At 39.9% G+C, this 16,179-nt stretch overlaps 1 protein-coding gene across 1 annotated transcript in view; it reads right to left on the bottom strand.

The window, feature by feature from the left end:
* The window catches only part of pdlim4 (PDZ and LIM domain 4), a 43,742-nt gene extending 27,959 nt beyond the window's left edge, over positions 1–15,783 (bottom strand). Inside the window, exons 1-2 of the mRNA XM_020638329.3 lie at positions 15,508–15,783; positions 6,174–6,325 (exon numbers count right to left, since the gene is read on the bottom strand). Coding sequence (XP_020493985.2) covers positions 6,174–6,325; positions 15,508–15,609 — 254 coding nt within the window. The 5' untranslated portion in view covers positions 15,610–15,783. The remainder of the gene's footprint in view (positions 1–6,173; positions 6,326–15,507) is intronic.
* Positions 15,784–16,179: the final 396 nt, after the last annotated feature.

Here is a 16,179-nt window from a genome sequence, read left to right as displayed (position 1 = left end):
TTCCTCCTGAATCCTCTACCCTGTGTAACATTTGTATTTTAACTCTCCAGACTCTACTCAGATTTGGATTCCTCTCCTCTGCATGGCTCAGATATGCACTCATACTGCATGCACTACTTGCAGGTTTGGAGAGGTAGAAGGCAGAGTGGGACATGGAGGTCAAGGAGAAGAAGGGGGGGGGGGGGGGGGGTAAGGGATGACGATACCAAAGTAAGGTGATGAAAAGAAGAAGACGAGAAGAAAAAGAGGAGGAGAGGGGAGAATTGTTCCACCACAGCTGGCCGTTTAGGTCTGAGGATACACAGGCTGAGCAGACATGACACACTTAAATTCATAGCTTTCAGACATGTGACTGTCGTGGAGGCCTGGAGGGCAAAAAAGGTCTTAAGAAAGACCTTAAAGAAAGTGGCGGCCATCATTTAAAACTATATAGCTGTAGCACAGGCTTGTCTATTTGCCATCTCCTCAAACAACACATATTAAGATCACATGACCTCTGTTCGCATTTCCACTAAAATGACAGCGGAGCATCTGAGGGCATCATCTCTCTGGGTTTTCTTTCTTAGATGGGATTTTTGGTTTAAAGAATAAAAGAAGCGAAAACACGTAGTGAGCAATGGAGACTGGCAACTTCCCAGTAGCGTACAGCGGTAGAAAGCCTGTCTTTTTTCCGCTAGGTGGGCGTCGTGTGTGACGTCATGTCAAAGCTATGAATATGGACTCTGTCAAGGTCCTCTGACATTACAGTGAACTTGGACATTGTGTGTACGTCAGGGGGTGGACGACATTTTTCCTCCCCAGCAAGCCAACACAGCTTCATTTCTTCACTGGTGAAACTAGCGACGGGTGTTTGACCTCGGTGTGGAGCGCTGACAGGCCGGCATCAGCAGGGAGGCCTGATGGAAAATAGAAATGTGTGGTACAGTGGTGACCTAAGAGAATTTTTTCTCTCTGGTTACTTCTCCTTGTCTTCACTTCTTAATTTTCCCCTTCCAATGCTTCCTTCTTTCTCCTCACTTAACCATTTATGTATGTTTTAATTTGAATTTATTTTCTTTGTACAGGTGGATGATAAATTAATGGGGAAACAGGAAATTAATCTAGAAATCTAGCGACATTTACACGAGACATGATGATTCCTTCTGGGTCTAAATTGCTTTAGAAGTATTTAGTTATTTCAACTTTTTACCCATATTTTTCTATATCATACATTTTGCCAATGCAGTTTGATGGAGTTCAATATAACAAAACAAGACTCCAGTAACACCAGCTGCTCTGTGAGGCTTTTCTTTGGCGAGCATACCTTGTGCACAGAGATTGAATTGATATCCTAAGGTCAGCACGCCGATGTAGTCATTTAAAATGTTTTCTGTTTGCATGTTGACCTGTTTAGATTGGGTTCTAAAGTTGCGCATGATTAAAAGGAGAGAAGGCTTTAAGTCATAGGTGGAAGCAGTTAGCTGTCTGCTAGATGCTTCCAGAGCAAATTCCAGTCACTCAACTGGACTTTTTGAATACCCACCCTCCCGTCCAAATACGGTGACTCTCGCGAAAAAAAGAAAAACAAGATGGAGACAACAAAAGAGCCAAGTTCAAGGCTTCAAAACCATATTCGACATAAAGAATGACCACATAGTGCCTTTGTCAAATTATGAAGTCAATACAGGAAACTCAGATCTGAATGAAGGTGGGTCAGAGAAATATTTCCCCAAGATAACAAAGATTTTCAAAGTAGTGTCAAATCTATTCAAATGTGACATGCACAAACACTGTGCACTTAATCACAACAGAAAAGAAAGTATTTGTTACAGAGATCATTAAAAAAAAAAAAAAAGCAAAAAGTATGAGAGCATTTGAATATTTGACAAAAAAAATCCACACCAACAACTTTTGGCAGCTGGCCCAATTCAATAAAGCCTCTATTGTTATGAGGGAACATCCCCAGAAACCCCCCAGTGCTAGCTAAAAATGCTTCATTATAAGAATTATGACAAATAGGGGTTATGAAAGTGATAAATGAGCCATTTATAAAAGAATTTTGTTTTGTTACACATGACCTCAAACTCAGATGCATCCAGTGTACTGTCATTTTGGTTCACAGCAGATGTGCCGACTCGTACATTTGTCCATCAGCAGCAACACAAAATTACAGGTCTCTTGTTTCTCCCACTACGACTCTGTGACTGTGGAATATTTGATGGTGTCGTTTTTAAAGATGGCTGGGAACTATTGTCCTCTTAAATATTATTTTCTAGTGAGTCAGCATATTTGTTCAAGTCATTTCAAACTTCTTGGACTCAAAAAGTCAATGGTTGCAATCGTCAGTTATTCCCTTCAGCCTGCAAGTGATTGTTTCAAATAAACCCACAGTGCCATATATCACAGTTTCTTCATTAATTATCATAAGAACATATCTTTCATATAATGTAAATGCGTCCTTATTGTCTGGATGCTTTACAACCCAGGGCTCAGGGGTTTTCTCCAACCTCAGAAAAGAGTAAAAACATTTACTTTGTTTATGTGACTTTAATATAATGGTAAGTATTTGACTATTTTCTTGGATTTCAGAAGTCAACAGCCAAAAGAGTGACCTCGCTTTTCCTGTTGACAAGGGCTCTTAGATTGTGTTTGTCTGCTCACACATAGTGACTGTTGCTATTTATTAACAAGACTTCCTGTGCAGCTCTTTTCCTGGGAAAAAGCGACTTCACAGAAGGTGTTTAGGACACTAAATGTAATCTTTTAATCCCCTGGCTTGAGGCTTAAAATAATTGCTTTGGAAAACATGTGTAAAACAGGTCATCCGTTGATTGATATTTGACCGGGCACAATGTGTGAAAAATTAATAACCCTGTCAACTAATGTTTCATTATATTCAGCGGGAATATTCAAACATTATTAGAAAAACGTATGCAGTCGTATGTCTTTTATCTCAGGGAGTGAAACTAAGCTCTTCATGGTGTTGTCTGTGTAATTGAATTTCCAGAAATGCACACAGCAGAAAATCTTGGCTGTAAAACAGCATTCTAGGCAGAGAAGAGCCCATGTGGATTTCTCACTTTCTCTCACTTTGATTCACTGCTCTTCTACTTGGCTTCCAGTTCCCTCCCTTTGTCTTGGTTCTGTCTTTCTCTCTGTCCACCCAGATATTTATTTTTTTCCCCATAATTCCCCCTTGTGGAAACCAAGCTTTTGTACCATCCTCCTTTGTCTGCCGTCTTCTCTTGTTGTCCAAACTCACTTGATTTCAAATTTTCAAAAACAATAAAATGCCTGTACTCGTGTTGATCTATTCCCCCCCCCCCCTTCCCCCTTCACCAGTAGCTCAATTAATCTCTGGGCCCTGGAGAGAAAGATGAATGCCTATCTCTAAGACATGCCTCACCGCCCTCGTGTCCAGCAGCAGGACAGTGCTGACTGTAATTATTTAACCAATATACTGCAGAAAGGTCACATACCAGCAGCTGGCCTTGATTTACCCGTGCTATGTTGCTATCTTATCTGTTAAAATGAAAAATGTAGGATTAATAAAGAAAACATGGCAGAGTATTACAGTTTAATTGAAGCTGATATTTAGAGGAATTATCTGTCAGCTAAGTTAGAAAGTTACAACAGCTTCATAGTTGTCAAATATGGCACACAATCAAATGAGGTTTGCCTTTCAGTTGTAAAAGCAGAGTAGATGAATTTGATGTATTTTCTTGTCCAAGTAATTTTTTTTTAAGAGCATTAAATTAAAGGTAGCTTTACTCAACAGAGACACAATGTGTAGGGGAATTTTGACAAAACTAATCTTTGTAACAGGAGTAGCTGAGAGCGGATGTTTGAGACACAATGTCAATCAGCACAATAAATGTATCCTCTTCACCTCCTTCAAATAAAGAGTCTTCTTGACAAGCATTGCTCAAATCTGTAAAATTAAAGCCAAGAAACTGTTTTTTTGTCCCATAAAATATCAATGTCTGTCTTAATAAAAGAAAATCTTCAATTTTCCACTTGGGTGTTACCATAAAAATGGCATCTTGAAAATGTCAGACAGTAAATGTGTTACAGCTCCAATGAAACGACAAAACAGGCTATAAAATGGTAAACGTGAAACAAATGGGCAGATCAGAATCGTCTCTTCAGCGCACGCATCACTCTGAAGTGCTTCTGCTTTTGATCACACAACGCTTATGTCAAGTTTTGTTTTGAATAACTTAGACTATTTAAAAGGACATTGAGGCTGAATTTGTGCATATAATGGTGTAAGTGTAAGAGTCCTTATTTCAGCTGCTGCAGCTGCAGAGGAACTCCCCTGGTCTTGGTGCTGAATACTACTTTCTGTATCCTTAAATAAATTTACTATCCCTATGTGGACAGACCACTTAACGCTCAGCTGCTCAGCTTGATATATGGTGGATGGTTTCTAGTACTGGATGAAGGAAAGGGAGGCTGTTGCATGCTAGAGTGCGTACAATAAAGCATAAAAACTGTCTGAATTTGGAGTTGTTACATTTGTTAAACTTTGCTTATCTGGCGGGTTACTCAGATAGGGTTTCTTTATTCCACCTCATCTGCAAATCAGCGTCACACTCTGATGGAGGGAGGCTGTGTTGCCTGCTGCCCTAAAAGGAGAGAGCTGAAGCACCAGTTGGCAATTGTCAACTTGTAACTGAGGCTGAAACCACACCGAGTTCTTCATCTGAGAGGACAGAATTCAGAGGTTGCCAGATTCTCTACGCACTTTCCAGGACTAACCGAAAGCAACCATCTAATAGAAATGTGGGAAGTGGCTGACATTTCAGTTTTTCCTCGGTAATTCCCCATCACCCTCTCTCTGTCATTAACTGTTCAGACAGATGATTTCAGTTGTCCGCCATTGACAGAAACATGTTTCTCCTGTCCTGCACTTATGATTGAATAAGATAAGATTAGAAAAAATAATTCTTTATTGATCCCAAGAGGGGAAGTTGAAGTGTTGCACCAGCAAAAAGTCATAAAAAAGCAAGCTATTGAGACAAATAGAAATATGCATAGATAAGAATAAATATAATTATATTTACAACTATTTACTAGTATAAAATAAATGTTACATCCATTAATGGCAAAACTAAAAACTATACAGTGCATTCAGACATGTTGTGCAGTAAGTGGCAAGTTAATGTGACAGATTGTGAGAAAAAGTGACAAGTAATGAGATACAGTAAATAATCAAAACATTCCATCCTCACATTCTAGGTCCACAAAGAGAGGAGGATAGTTTTCCATCCCATGAACTGGTCAAATTCCTAATATCGACCTGAGAAGTCCATTTGTAAAGGTCACAATCTGACTCACTGTTTGCACAAGCCTCATTGACTTTGACGGCGCTCTATAGGAGCACAGAGTCGATCATTTAAACTGTCGTAAACCTGTCATCCGTCTCAATGACTCGACTTTGCCAAGCTGAACAGACCCACCAGAAATAGAAACAAGATGTGTTCCTGGACGGGCAGCAAATGACATAGGTCATTAAAAACTGTCTGTTTTTTTAGACCCCAAGTCACTTAATGAGCAAATCCATCAAAAACCATGAGCAGCCTTTGTTAAGGGACAAAGTCGTGACGTCTGATTAGCGGTGACATATGTTTCACATTTCCTTAAATCTAATTTTTCTAAACTCATTATTTCCAGCAGTCATTCCTTACCAAATATAAACCTCATGTGTCACGTATAACGAAGGAACAAGCATTCATAAATTAAAGTGTGTAAGAATTGACTGCAAACTTGCAATAAACTCCAGTTTAAAGGTGTACTTACATTTATAGCAGGTAGATTTTGAGTGTTAACTTAACGGGACATTTTGGTTTTCCAGTGTGTGTCCACATTTAAGAAGATGGTTTGTCAGCCCCTTGCATACAATTCAATATGATCAAAACAAAAATTTGCAACCAGCCGTCGAAAAAAGAACAATATTGCTGCATCAGATACTGAAACATCCTTCTTATTGCATGAATTCTCCTACCGGATAAAAAATGATCAACCTATCTTACACAAATGCAAATTAACTATTGACAGTTTGTAAAGGAAATGGGTAAAATCAGTGGAGTTTCCATTTCAGGAAATTCTAAACATGTTGAAGTTTGTTTTCGGGTGACTCAAATGATCAGCGCTGTCCTCGTTCTGTTAAAGACGGTTTCATGTTTCCGTACCTGCTGATGTCGAGTGTGAGCTGCTGAGTGCAGTTTTTGATCCTGTTCTGAGCCTCCATGTGTGTCATCTGCTCTGTGCTGTCGCCGTTGATTGCCAGGATGGTGACTCCCGGACAGAGGTCGCCTTGGGCTGCTTTGCTACCTGGTGTTACCTACAGATTCACACACACACACACACACACACAGACAACCACACAGACAACCACGCAGACAACCACACACACAACCACACACACAACCACACACACACAGCAATCCAAGCACAACCCAACAACAAAAAAAGACAAGAAAGAAAGAGCTGTTATAAGTGGTGTCAAACTGTCAGTGAAGAAAAAAGAAAGAAATGGAGTGGTGTCAACACAGAGTCCAAATACAACAAAGAGCAGCTCTCTTTTGATTTATGATCTGTTGCCTTGGGCAGCACGCTCGGTTTAATATTTCCAAAAAAGTCAGCAAGAATGACACTGGGGAGTGAAGGGAACAAAGTTTTTGAGATCGTGAAATATTTGGAAAGAAGTTGAACATTTGAAATGCCCTACTCTAGAGATTTAAGGGGGGGAGGGGTAGGGTGCATTTTAAACTCAGAGGACTTCAGAAGAGCAGAGTTTTTGTTTGAACCTTCAACCTTTACAACTGTGTCTGTTTAATGTAGATTCATGTGCAGACATCTGCTCAATAACTTCCTTTTGTAGATGTTTCTGAGCCAACCATTCTGATCTTGTAAAACACACATCCACATCAACTTCATTTTCAAGATTATCTCTGAGCCGCATGACAGTGAGCAGGTCCGTCTCTGTGATCCCGCATACCACAAACACACACAGCTTTATGGACATTTGATCCCCTCGGGGAGGTAGAGGGGTGAGGAGTAGAGGAGGAAGGGGGGATGGTGGATGTCCCAGTGGGTATGTTTCACCTTCACAGACACGCGTACTAACATATGATAACAATTTTCCATTATGTCCTTTGTATTTCAAGGCCTGCCTCGGTCTGGTCGTATGGTTTTGGCTAACTTAAGTCAAACCCTCTATTACGAGGCATGCACAGTAAAAGAGACACTTTCATATGGTGGCCATCTGTAGAGGAATATACTCCCTACCAAATGACACTAAAATATAATGAAATGTGAACAACTGCCATCTTGTCTCCGGTCTTTATGTGCTGTCATGCTGTAACACATCTGTTAGTTTGACTACGTTTTTCAAGCCGTTTGATATGAGGGGAGCAGCAGCAGCTGGGTGCAGTTGACTGAGTCATCGTTTTTTGATGAATACAGAGCTTTTGTTAGTGACATAGTTTTCTGCTGGATCTGCCATTTCTCTCGCAGTTGAAAAGTGATTAAATATTGATTAACTACTCTATAAAGCCTTGATTCTATTTGTGTCAACAACTTGGAATTTTGTTTAGTACAAATGAAGAGTGAGGAGTGATAGCAACAGAACCTGTAAATATGACTGCTGTCATTTTTAATGTATTGTGCGTTTCTTTTTAACAGAAGAAAAAACCCTCAGTTGACTGAAATGTCTTGTTTGGTTTGACCAATAGCCCAAAATGCACAGAGTTTCCCCTTTTAATTATATAAACACAGAGAGCATCTATCATCACTTCAGACTTTCAAAGGAGATCTAAATTTTGGTAATCTTTCCTGACAATCACAGTTCACTGCAGGTCACTATTATTGGCTCGTTTTTTCTCATCTTTGGCCAATACCTTCACCGTCACCCAAAAACCAAAATTGACATGTTAATTTCTGTCAATAAATCTGTGTTTAGAGTCCAGCTGAAACACTAAAATGACTACCTGTATCTGTGAAAGAACAGGGAACAGATGATTTGGGAGGATTTTTCTGTTAATGAACACCATGGATGTCAAATGTCAGTAATACATCTCTTTCCTGTTATCCCCCTGAGCTTCTTGTACAGCTTTACGTTAAAGGGTATTATCTTTGAAGTGCTGATACTTTATGTTGTAACAGCACTTACTTTTGCAGATATATATAATCTGTTCCTGATAAATTATGCATTGATGTCGAAAAAAATGAACAGAAGCCAGAGACAGAGAGACAGGGGTTCTGCTTGTGGAGAGACAAGCAGCCTGGCTTACTTGTAGGAGCAAAGGCACAAGTTCACGCTCCATGAGGCACTAATAGCTGAGTCGTGTGGTTCAAATGTGGAATTCCTAATTTACAGCTTCTGACCGCCCAAATGTTCCTGACTCAGTTCCGGTAAACTGAGAATGTGAGTGTGGAAATCTGTGTGTTTGAGGGTCTCAGGGGAAAGTAACAAAACTCACTTTATTTATGTATCAGCATAAATCTTACAAGTGAAACACAAATTGGCATGAACTAGTCTTAAGTTCAAGACTGACTGTTTTCAAAAAACGGTTTTCTGGAAGGGGAAATGGAACGGATTCTTATTTATCAGGGCATTTGTTGAGAAACACTAACAACAAGCTCCTTTTGGCGATGTGTTTTATATATCGTATACGTATTTGATATTGTGTTTGGTGTTCTTTATTTGTGTGTCTTGGGTTTGTGTCTTGGCTGTGTTGTATTGTGTCATATGTCAGAGCGTGAGTTAGTGGGTTATATCACCTCAGGTTCAGGCCGTGAATAGCAGGGCATGAATCATCACAGACAAACACACAGTGGTATGCTGAGTGCTACAATGGCATGACGGAGTTTGTCACTAGAGGACAAAATGTAAGGATAGTGTCAGGACATAATCACAGCCTGCTATATTTACCCTGCAGACATAGTGATGTAATGACTTAAATGTATGGAGCGTTAAAGATGGATGTCATTTTGTAATGAGCTATCCACTCTTTGGCCTGGATTAGTAGCTTTGAAACCCAACCAGCATCTCCTTTTTTGCCTAAAGATTTTATTTCTCTCTTTTTACTTGAAGTTGTAGTTGCTTAATTTGTTGGCCAAAGTAAGAATTAACAGTTGTCAAAAAAGAAGGTGTGTGACTGCATCTGGCTGAGGCAAAAGATGGAAACCAGGTTGTTTTGATTGATGAAAAGTACTTTCTAAACCGCAGTGAAGGGGAACAAACAGACATTAAAATTCTACAAATGATCCAATTCTCTAGAAATAGTCACTGAGGATCATATGGTATTAATTTAATCCCATGTGCACCCCTACTTTCACTTCCAGCTGACATTCATGGAAGGAAAAAGGGGAAATCAATCAGGTTATCCGTGTTTTTAACAATAAATAACTGCTGATTTTTTCTCACACAAACAACTCCTCTTTCTAAACAGTAACCTACTTTAAGATATCACTTTGGCATTTATCAATGTTTGATGTTAATAACATGGTTTTTACTTTGGGAGTTGGTCACGCACTGTAAAAATGTGACCATGATGGATTGGATGGTGGTGATGCAGGAACTTCACCGCTTGTTGGGAAATATAAACAGTCCCATCGTTTCCATACAGGGCCGCTCCACAAACAGTGACATAGATAATTGCTAACAGATAGCGTGGTTAGTGAATTGACAGCCTCATGTCACACGGAGTCATCGTGTGGCACACTGAGGGCCTGATGACTATGTGCTGCAGTGTGGTTGCACAGTGGGCACTTGTGTGTGAGAGAGAACCAGAGGATTGTATAAAAAAGGAACTGGTCCGTGTGAATGTTTGTGTACTTGACGTGATAGTGCTACATCAACACTTTCACTGTAGTGACACCAGCCTGAGGGCAAAGTTTCCTGTCATGTCATCACTGTTTTGTGTCTGTGTGTTCTATCTTCTGTCTTATCTCGATAGAGACCTAAACTATGAAACTATGGGTGCCTCTCTTTGATCACAAATTCCAATGTATCTGTACTGCTTTGTACCTGTAGGAATGGCAATAAACATCTATTCTATTCTATTCTATACTAGATCAAATATAATCATATTCAATTAGATAAGCTACATCACAATGCAATATCATCAGTCATGACACAATGCATTAAGAAACAATAACTGACACAGTATGTTACAATACAATAATCAGAATACGATTCCATACAATACAACATGAAAAAACTATATAGGTTATGATACGATATGATATGTCACAACATGGCACAACACGATAAGATAAATAGCCTACTATTGGAACAAAAATGCACATCCTTATCAAAACACCAAGGTTACAAATTTAGCCTATGACCCCTAGTTCACTTTCCTTGTTAAACTCAATCCTAACTGATGAGACGCAGATAACTTCTGTTTCTTTTTTCATATCCACACTTCATTTGTACAGGAGTTTAATGTAAGATACGAGAAAATATATCAACATTTTCCATTAGCTGTCATTAAATCAGTATTAATAGCATCTTGAAGTGAAGGTCAAAAAAGCTATTTTTAAGGTCAAAAGAAATCCAGCCTAAACAAAAGTCTTACTTTACATGGGGTTACTCATGCCACATTTCAATGTACTGGTTGGTTATTCATAAGCTTTATGCAAGAGGAGTATGACTCTTAAATGTTTTTCATATGCCTGATTTCGACAGTAATGCTTCCCACAGGACAGGAGGAGGAGGATCATTAACTGAGTTGCACTTCTTGAATATTTTCTGGCAACGTGTCAGCTGCTTTGTTTGCTTGCTGGACCTTTGATAGGAACCATGGTTATGACCTTCGTGACACCTCAGCCTGCGGTGGGAGGATCTGACTGGTGTGTTATTGAACACTGAAACAAAGACACTGAACCTGCCAAGAACACGACTGTAGCTGATGATTAAATATGTGGAGTTTAATGGGGGCATGAGGAAACGGGAGAGTCATGTGGAAGTAATTGCAGAGTGTAATGCATTTGTGTACGTCTAGTATGACCAAAGATATTGCTCATCAATGTGAGTCACCAAAAAGCGTGCGGTAATGCCTTTGAATCTGATTAGTAGTAATTCTGCCTGGTTCAGCTTTCTTTGAAGTCTTTCCCACAAAGAAATGCTTTAATATGTTCTGCAAGGGCGTTAGAGCATCACAAGAATCATTTAAAAATACTTGGCAGCAACTCTATTTTAAAAAGAAACTCGTGCTTGTGGCAATACAAGTCATTTAAGAAGATCTGAAAGAAAACAAAAATCAAAAGAACTGCAGGGTGGTGAGTGAATTGAGAAGGTCAATGTAAAATCAAGCATAAGACACTTCTGTTTTCCACACAGTCGAACAAATCTGTGTGATTGGTTTACTCCACAGTGACGCGTTTTCTGTCTACTTTCCTTCAAGCCACCCTTAAAAATATTTTGAAGTGATTATCAATCACAGCGAGTCACTTTCAAACATCAGATAACCACATAGGCAGGAAACGCTCAGTAACAAACCCAAGGACTCCCATTGTTCCTTCTGCCCTAAAGTTTCAGGAACTCCTCAGCCTCACTGACAACAGGAAATTCTTGGAGAGTACCATCTGTTATCTTCCACTTAGCATGTTGTTGAGCTGAAGAAGCTCGAACAGCATCTATAGCCACGAGAAGGGGGCTGCCTGCAAGAGAGCTGACTATTACAACCAGCAGGGCCAGAGGGACGGCCCATGCTGCTGCAGGTCACATGTCCTGTCTCTGGTATGTGGCATAGACGCAGAGACGTACGTACACAGTGGGATTAAAGGGTACAAAGGACACTGCGCTCACTGTATATTTTCTGCTGATGTAATAGGAGATACTTTCCTTCTTATTTCAAAGCCCTCTAAAGTCAGCTCAACATACATTAACCATCCATTATGGTTTCATTATTAGTATATTTTTTTCATCTTAACTCTTAATTTCCATTAAACCCATAACGTGAATGGGAGTTTAGACTCAATATTTGAAAAAGAAAAAACGTGGCAAGTTACAGAGCCCTGATAATGTTTAAGACCATATCAGGGAGGACTTTGATCCCATACAGCAGAAAAAAATTAAGAGCCACTGATAGTTAGAAACCTAGAAGTTCACAGGGTTGATTGTTAGGCACAGGGAGTTGATGCTTTCCTCATGTTTATTTCACATAAATATTGGGAAATTTGAATTGTTGGACAAAAGATGTTTTTATTTTGGGGAAATTGGGATGGATTATATCCTTCCTTCTTAAATATTTTATTGGATAAACTTTTTTTATTATTTGAATAACATAAAAATAATTGTTTCAACTATACCAATACATGTAGCTACTATCCTGGTGTGAAAGTTGCCCACACCTTTTCCCATTAAGCAACAAGACAGACTGCAATACAAAGGTGTCATATGGGAAGCTGGACAGTTAGGTGTTCACTGCTAAGGTCATTATTTACCCAACACTCAGTTGTGAATTCCTGTCCAGGAAAATGAGTGTTTGCCAATTGGCCTGGTTGACAAGCGTCCTGCGTCACCTTCTGCCTGGACCTCTATTCACAAATCAGTTTAAACCAGAGCTGCCATATTCAACGCATCCTCTCTAAATGCTTCTGCAGTAACAGCAGTGATTTTATAATGTTTCTGTTTCTTGGCCCCCTTTTCTGTCTCATGGACATAAAGCAGTTTAAGAACCTTCAGGGCAAATGTTTCCAGAGTCAAGTAGACATGCCATTAACTGGCTGCAGCTCTAATGGAATGGCAGGGGACTAATGGGCTTAACCTGGGGTATTATCACCTTAAGCAAAGAACCAGCTGGTACCATCAGAACTTGTTCTCTGGTATTTACAACTTTCACCGTCTCCAGGTGCAGTCATCTACTTTTATATGCAGAGCGAGAAGGAAAGGGGTTAAGTCAATCATGCAAGTAAGAAGGATTGCATTATAAATTGGTAAGCTCAGCCAGCAGACACTGTTGCACCAGTTAGACGAGGTTTCCAGTGCCGCCTAAAGAGGCATTTTATATGAGACCATATTTCTCAGACACACTGATTCTCTCTCTCGAAGCATCTCAGGTTCTTTTTGATGCCATTCAACACATTGTAACTGTCGTCTAGGGCACACTGTGCAGGAAGAATGTAGCAAGCATCTGATGAATAGGGTTTTAGAGATATAAAGTCTGTCAGCAGCAATGAATCACACAGTGCTACAAACTCAGAATGCAATCAGTTCCCATGAGGTGACGCGAAAAAATTCCTTTCCCACCATTTCTACTTTTTATCACTTCTCATTCAATTTAACTATGATTTATTCACTCTGGCAAACCAGTATATTATAGAGACACCATGATAAAACAATTATCAAGTCCTGCCAATAAAACACATTTTGTCCTGTCAGCGGATGTATCAGGGTGTATGACGTCAGTTGAACATCATGCTCGGTAATGGCTGGCAGAAATAAAAAAAAGGCTGGTAGAAAGCAAAGAAAAGTATTTAGGAAGTAGAATAATGATGGGTCCTGCTGCCAAGAGAGAGTGTTTTTTATGCCTCTGACATTACATATTTGCTAAATATTCATGCAAACCACCAGCTGCTTCATTTCCTCGTTTGCAAGCCAAGAGTTTGGAACGAGCCCAATCTCACATATTTACTCCATTGTATGCAAGTGCTGATTTTTATTGCCACCTTGTTGTGCCATGTACTGTAACTGTGTATTAAGTGTAACCTGTAATTAATTCAACTGAAGCCATCATAACTCTGTTACGCAATGTTCAGAATGCAAAACGGCTTCCCTGAGAAAGCCATCGGTTTCACATTGGGAGGCACTGAAGTATGCATGGATCATATAAAACTGGCATCGTTCAGAAATTAATAAACAGCTTAAAATAGAACCACAACATGTACGCTCTACAAATCATTAAACATTTAGCAAAGTATGGCCCAGAAAAACGCACAGAAGAGAGCTGCAACAGGTCCTCAAACAAGAATCAAGCAAAAAAGAAAAGTTTAAGGATGCATTTTGTCTCCTAGAGACTTATAAAGCTTCCTTTTACTGTGATTTGGAGACGCAACATTGCCAAGAGAGCAAGAGAGTAGGTTAAAACAAAAAAAGCCCAAGACATAAAACTGGCCAAGGTTCTGAGATTTCACGCATTTCATAGCACGCCTTCCAACTGCATCATAACTCTTTGTAGGGATGCAGTTGTAGGTTTAAAACCAGAGAGCAGTTCAGGTGACCTTAAGGGGTTTGTCTGCATCTCTCAGAGTCGTTAACCCCAGATTGTAAATCTTGAAATTACACCTTTAGTTTAGAGTGCTAGGGCCCTGTAGTTAAAGGGTCGTTTTGGGGCTGGTGATACAGCTGAGCACAACACCTGGAATCCCTCAGCAGCACCAATGAGCTCTGATGAAAAACAAATGTCAGCAACCCCATTCCTCGTTTCTATAAGCCCTGCAGCATGCACGACCAGGCTGTGTTTACTCTGGCTGGGAGTAAGTATCGGCTACTGCCAGATCCACTGCCAGCACACCAACTCCTGACCCATATTCTGGGGTCAGGAAAGTTCACCAATCTTCATCAATACTTCTACAACTGCTTTTACAACTAACTTCTAATATCATAAGCAATACAAATACCTATCTAAACGATCCATTTTCATTAATAAAAAAAGCACCAAATCACACAAAAAAAGAGGTTATTTAAAAAACACTCAATACATAGAGCAGGTCTTCACTGTAGCCTACTCTTTGTTATATTCTTGAGAGAGAGCCAATATTGACCAAGAAAGCTTTTTTGAATCAGTGTCAAGGAAAAACTTCCTTTGAAGAGGTGGGAACCGTGAGCAGAGCGAAATCATTGGTGAACAACCATCAACCAATAAATGAAATAACCCAGTAGACATTAAGACCATAATATCATAAGCATCAGTTTAGGACACAGATGAGTCTGTCTTATTATTATAACCTGAGGCCACCTGCTGAAATCTGATCAAAGACTTGGAAAAAGAAACGGAAAATAACATTATTTGTGTTTAAGGATGTAGACTATTACATTTATTTTTACTTAAACTTAAGGAGGAATTCCTCATTGCCTGATGTGAGGGGGTATCAAGGTTCTGATGTAGGTTTAGGCTTATTTAAAATAACAATTTTGAATGATTACGCTTTATGCTTAGCTATTCTTTCGGTTCTAATGAAAGCTTACTAGTAATGGTATGCCAAATGCAACAACTCCTTACATCGCATAGAGAAACTTTAGGCTTCAATAATGGCACTGTCGGTTATTAAAGCTGTTCTACGTTCACTTTTCAGCCTTTTCAACCCCTATACGACCTCTTATTCAACGGAGGCTGCATTGAAAGAGGTGCGTATTTTCACCTCAGACACGTCTCTGCATTCCTTCCGGCAAGTAAGTGCCAATGAGTAAAAAGTTGCCTGGAAATGGTTTAGTCACCAAAAGTTTTCCTCCCACCGCACGGCTCACAATGAATGGAAACACAGCGAAGCGACAGGCAGCGAGTGAAGACCTACCCTGGAGATGGTTAACGGAGTGCTGAAATCCCGTCCTCCCACCAGTCGAAACCCCCAAGGAGAGGGTCCCTTTAGTGTCACGGTCTGGGGCATGTTTGGCATATTGACGGCGAAAGGGAAACGGACAGATGAACAGGTATTAGACAGAGCCGAGAAGCGTCCGCGGTTGCTTGATATGTTTTTTTTTTTTTTTTTAAAAGAAGGCAGTGTGTAGTAGCAAAGAGTCCTCCTCTGCCTAGCTGCTAGGCAACGCAGTCCCGACTGTGAAAACTCTGGTCCCCACTTGATACAGGTTTAAATAAAGAAGCCGCATGTGACGTAGAATGACGGGTTGTCCTCCCCGCCTTTCACGGGCTGTAAAGAGTGGAGGGAGGCGGGGCTGTGCGGGGGCAGGGATGGGGTCAGACCGGTCAGTCAGACGCAGACCTAGTTCACAGTGTGCCCTAACGAACTAAAAGGAGACAACAAGTTAAAAAGAGTGATAATATTATAAAATATTAGGTAAGTGTGCGCATTTTCATGTGTATGATTGATGATGGTTCAGTTTCTCTTCAAGCATTTTATCCTTTGTTACAGAAATTATAAACATAAAGGCTAAAGATTTATCACTTAGTTCATTGATTGTTACCTTAGATATTTGCTACAGCTTTACATTTTTTTTTTTTTAAATAG

The sequence above is a fragment of the Labrus bergylta genome, chromosome 14 (assembly GCF_963930695.1).
Source record: "Labrus bergylta chromosome 14, fLabBer1.1, whole genome shotgun sequence".
NCBI lineage: Eukaryota > Metazoa > Chordata > Actinopteri > Labriformes > Labridae > Labrus > Labrus bergylta.
The sequence above is the reverse complement of the archived record's forward strand: the minus strand, read 5'-3'. Positions and strand labels throughout refer to the sequence as shown.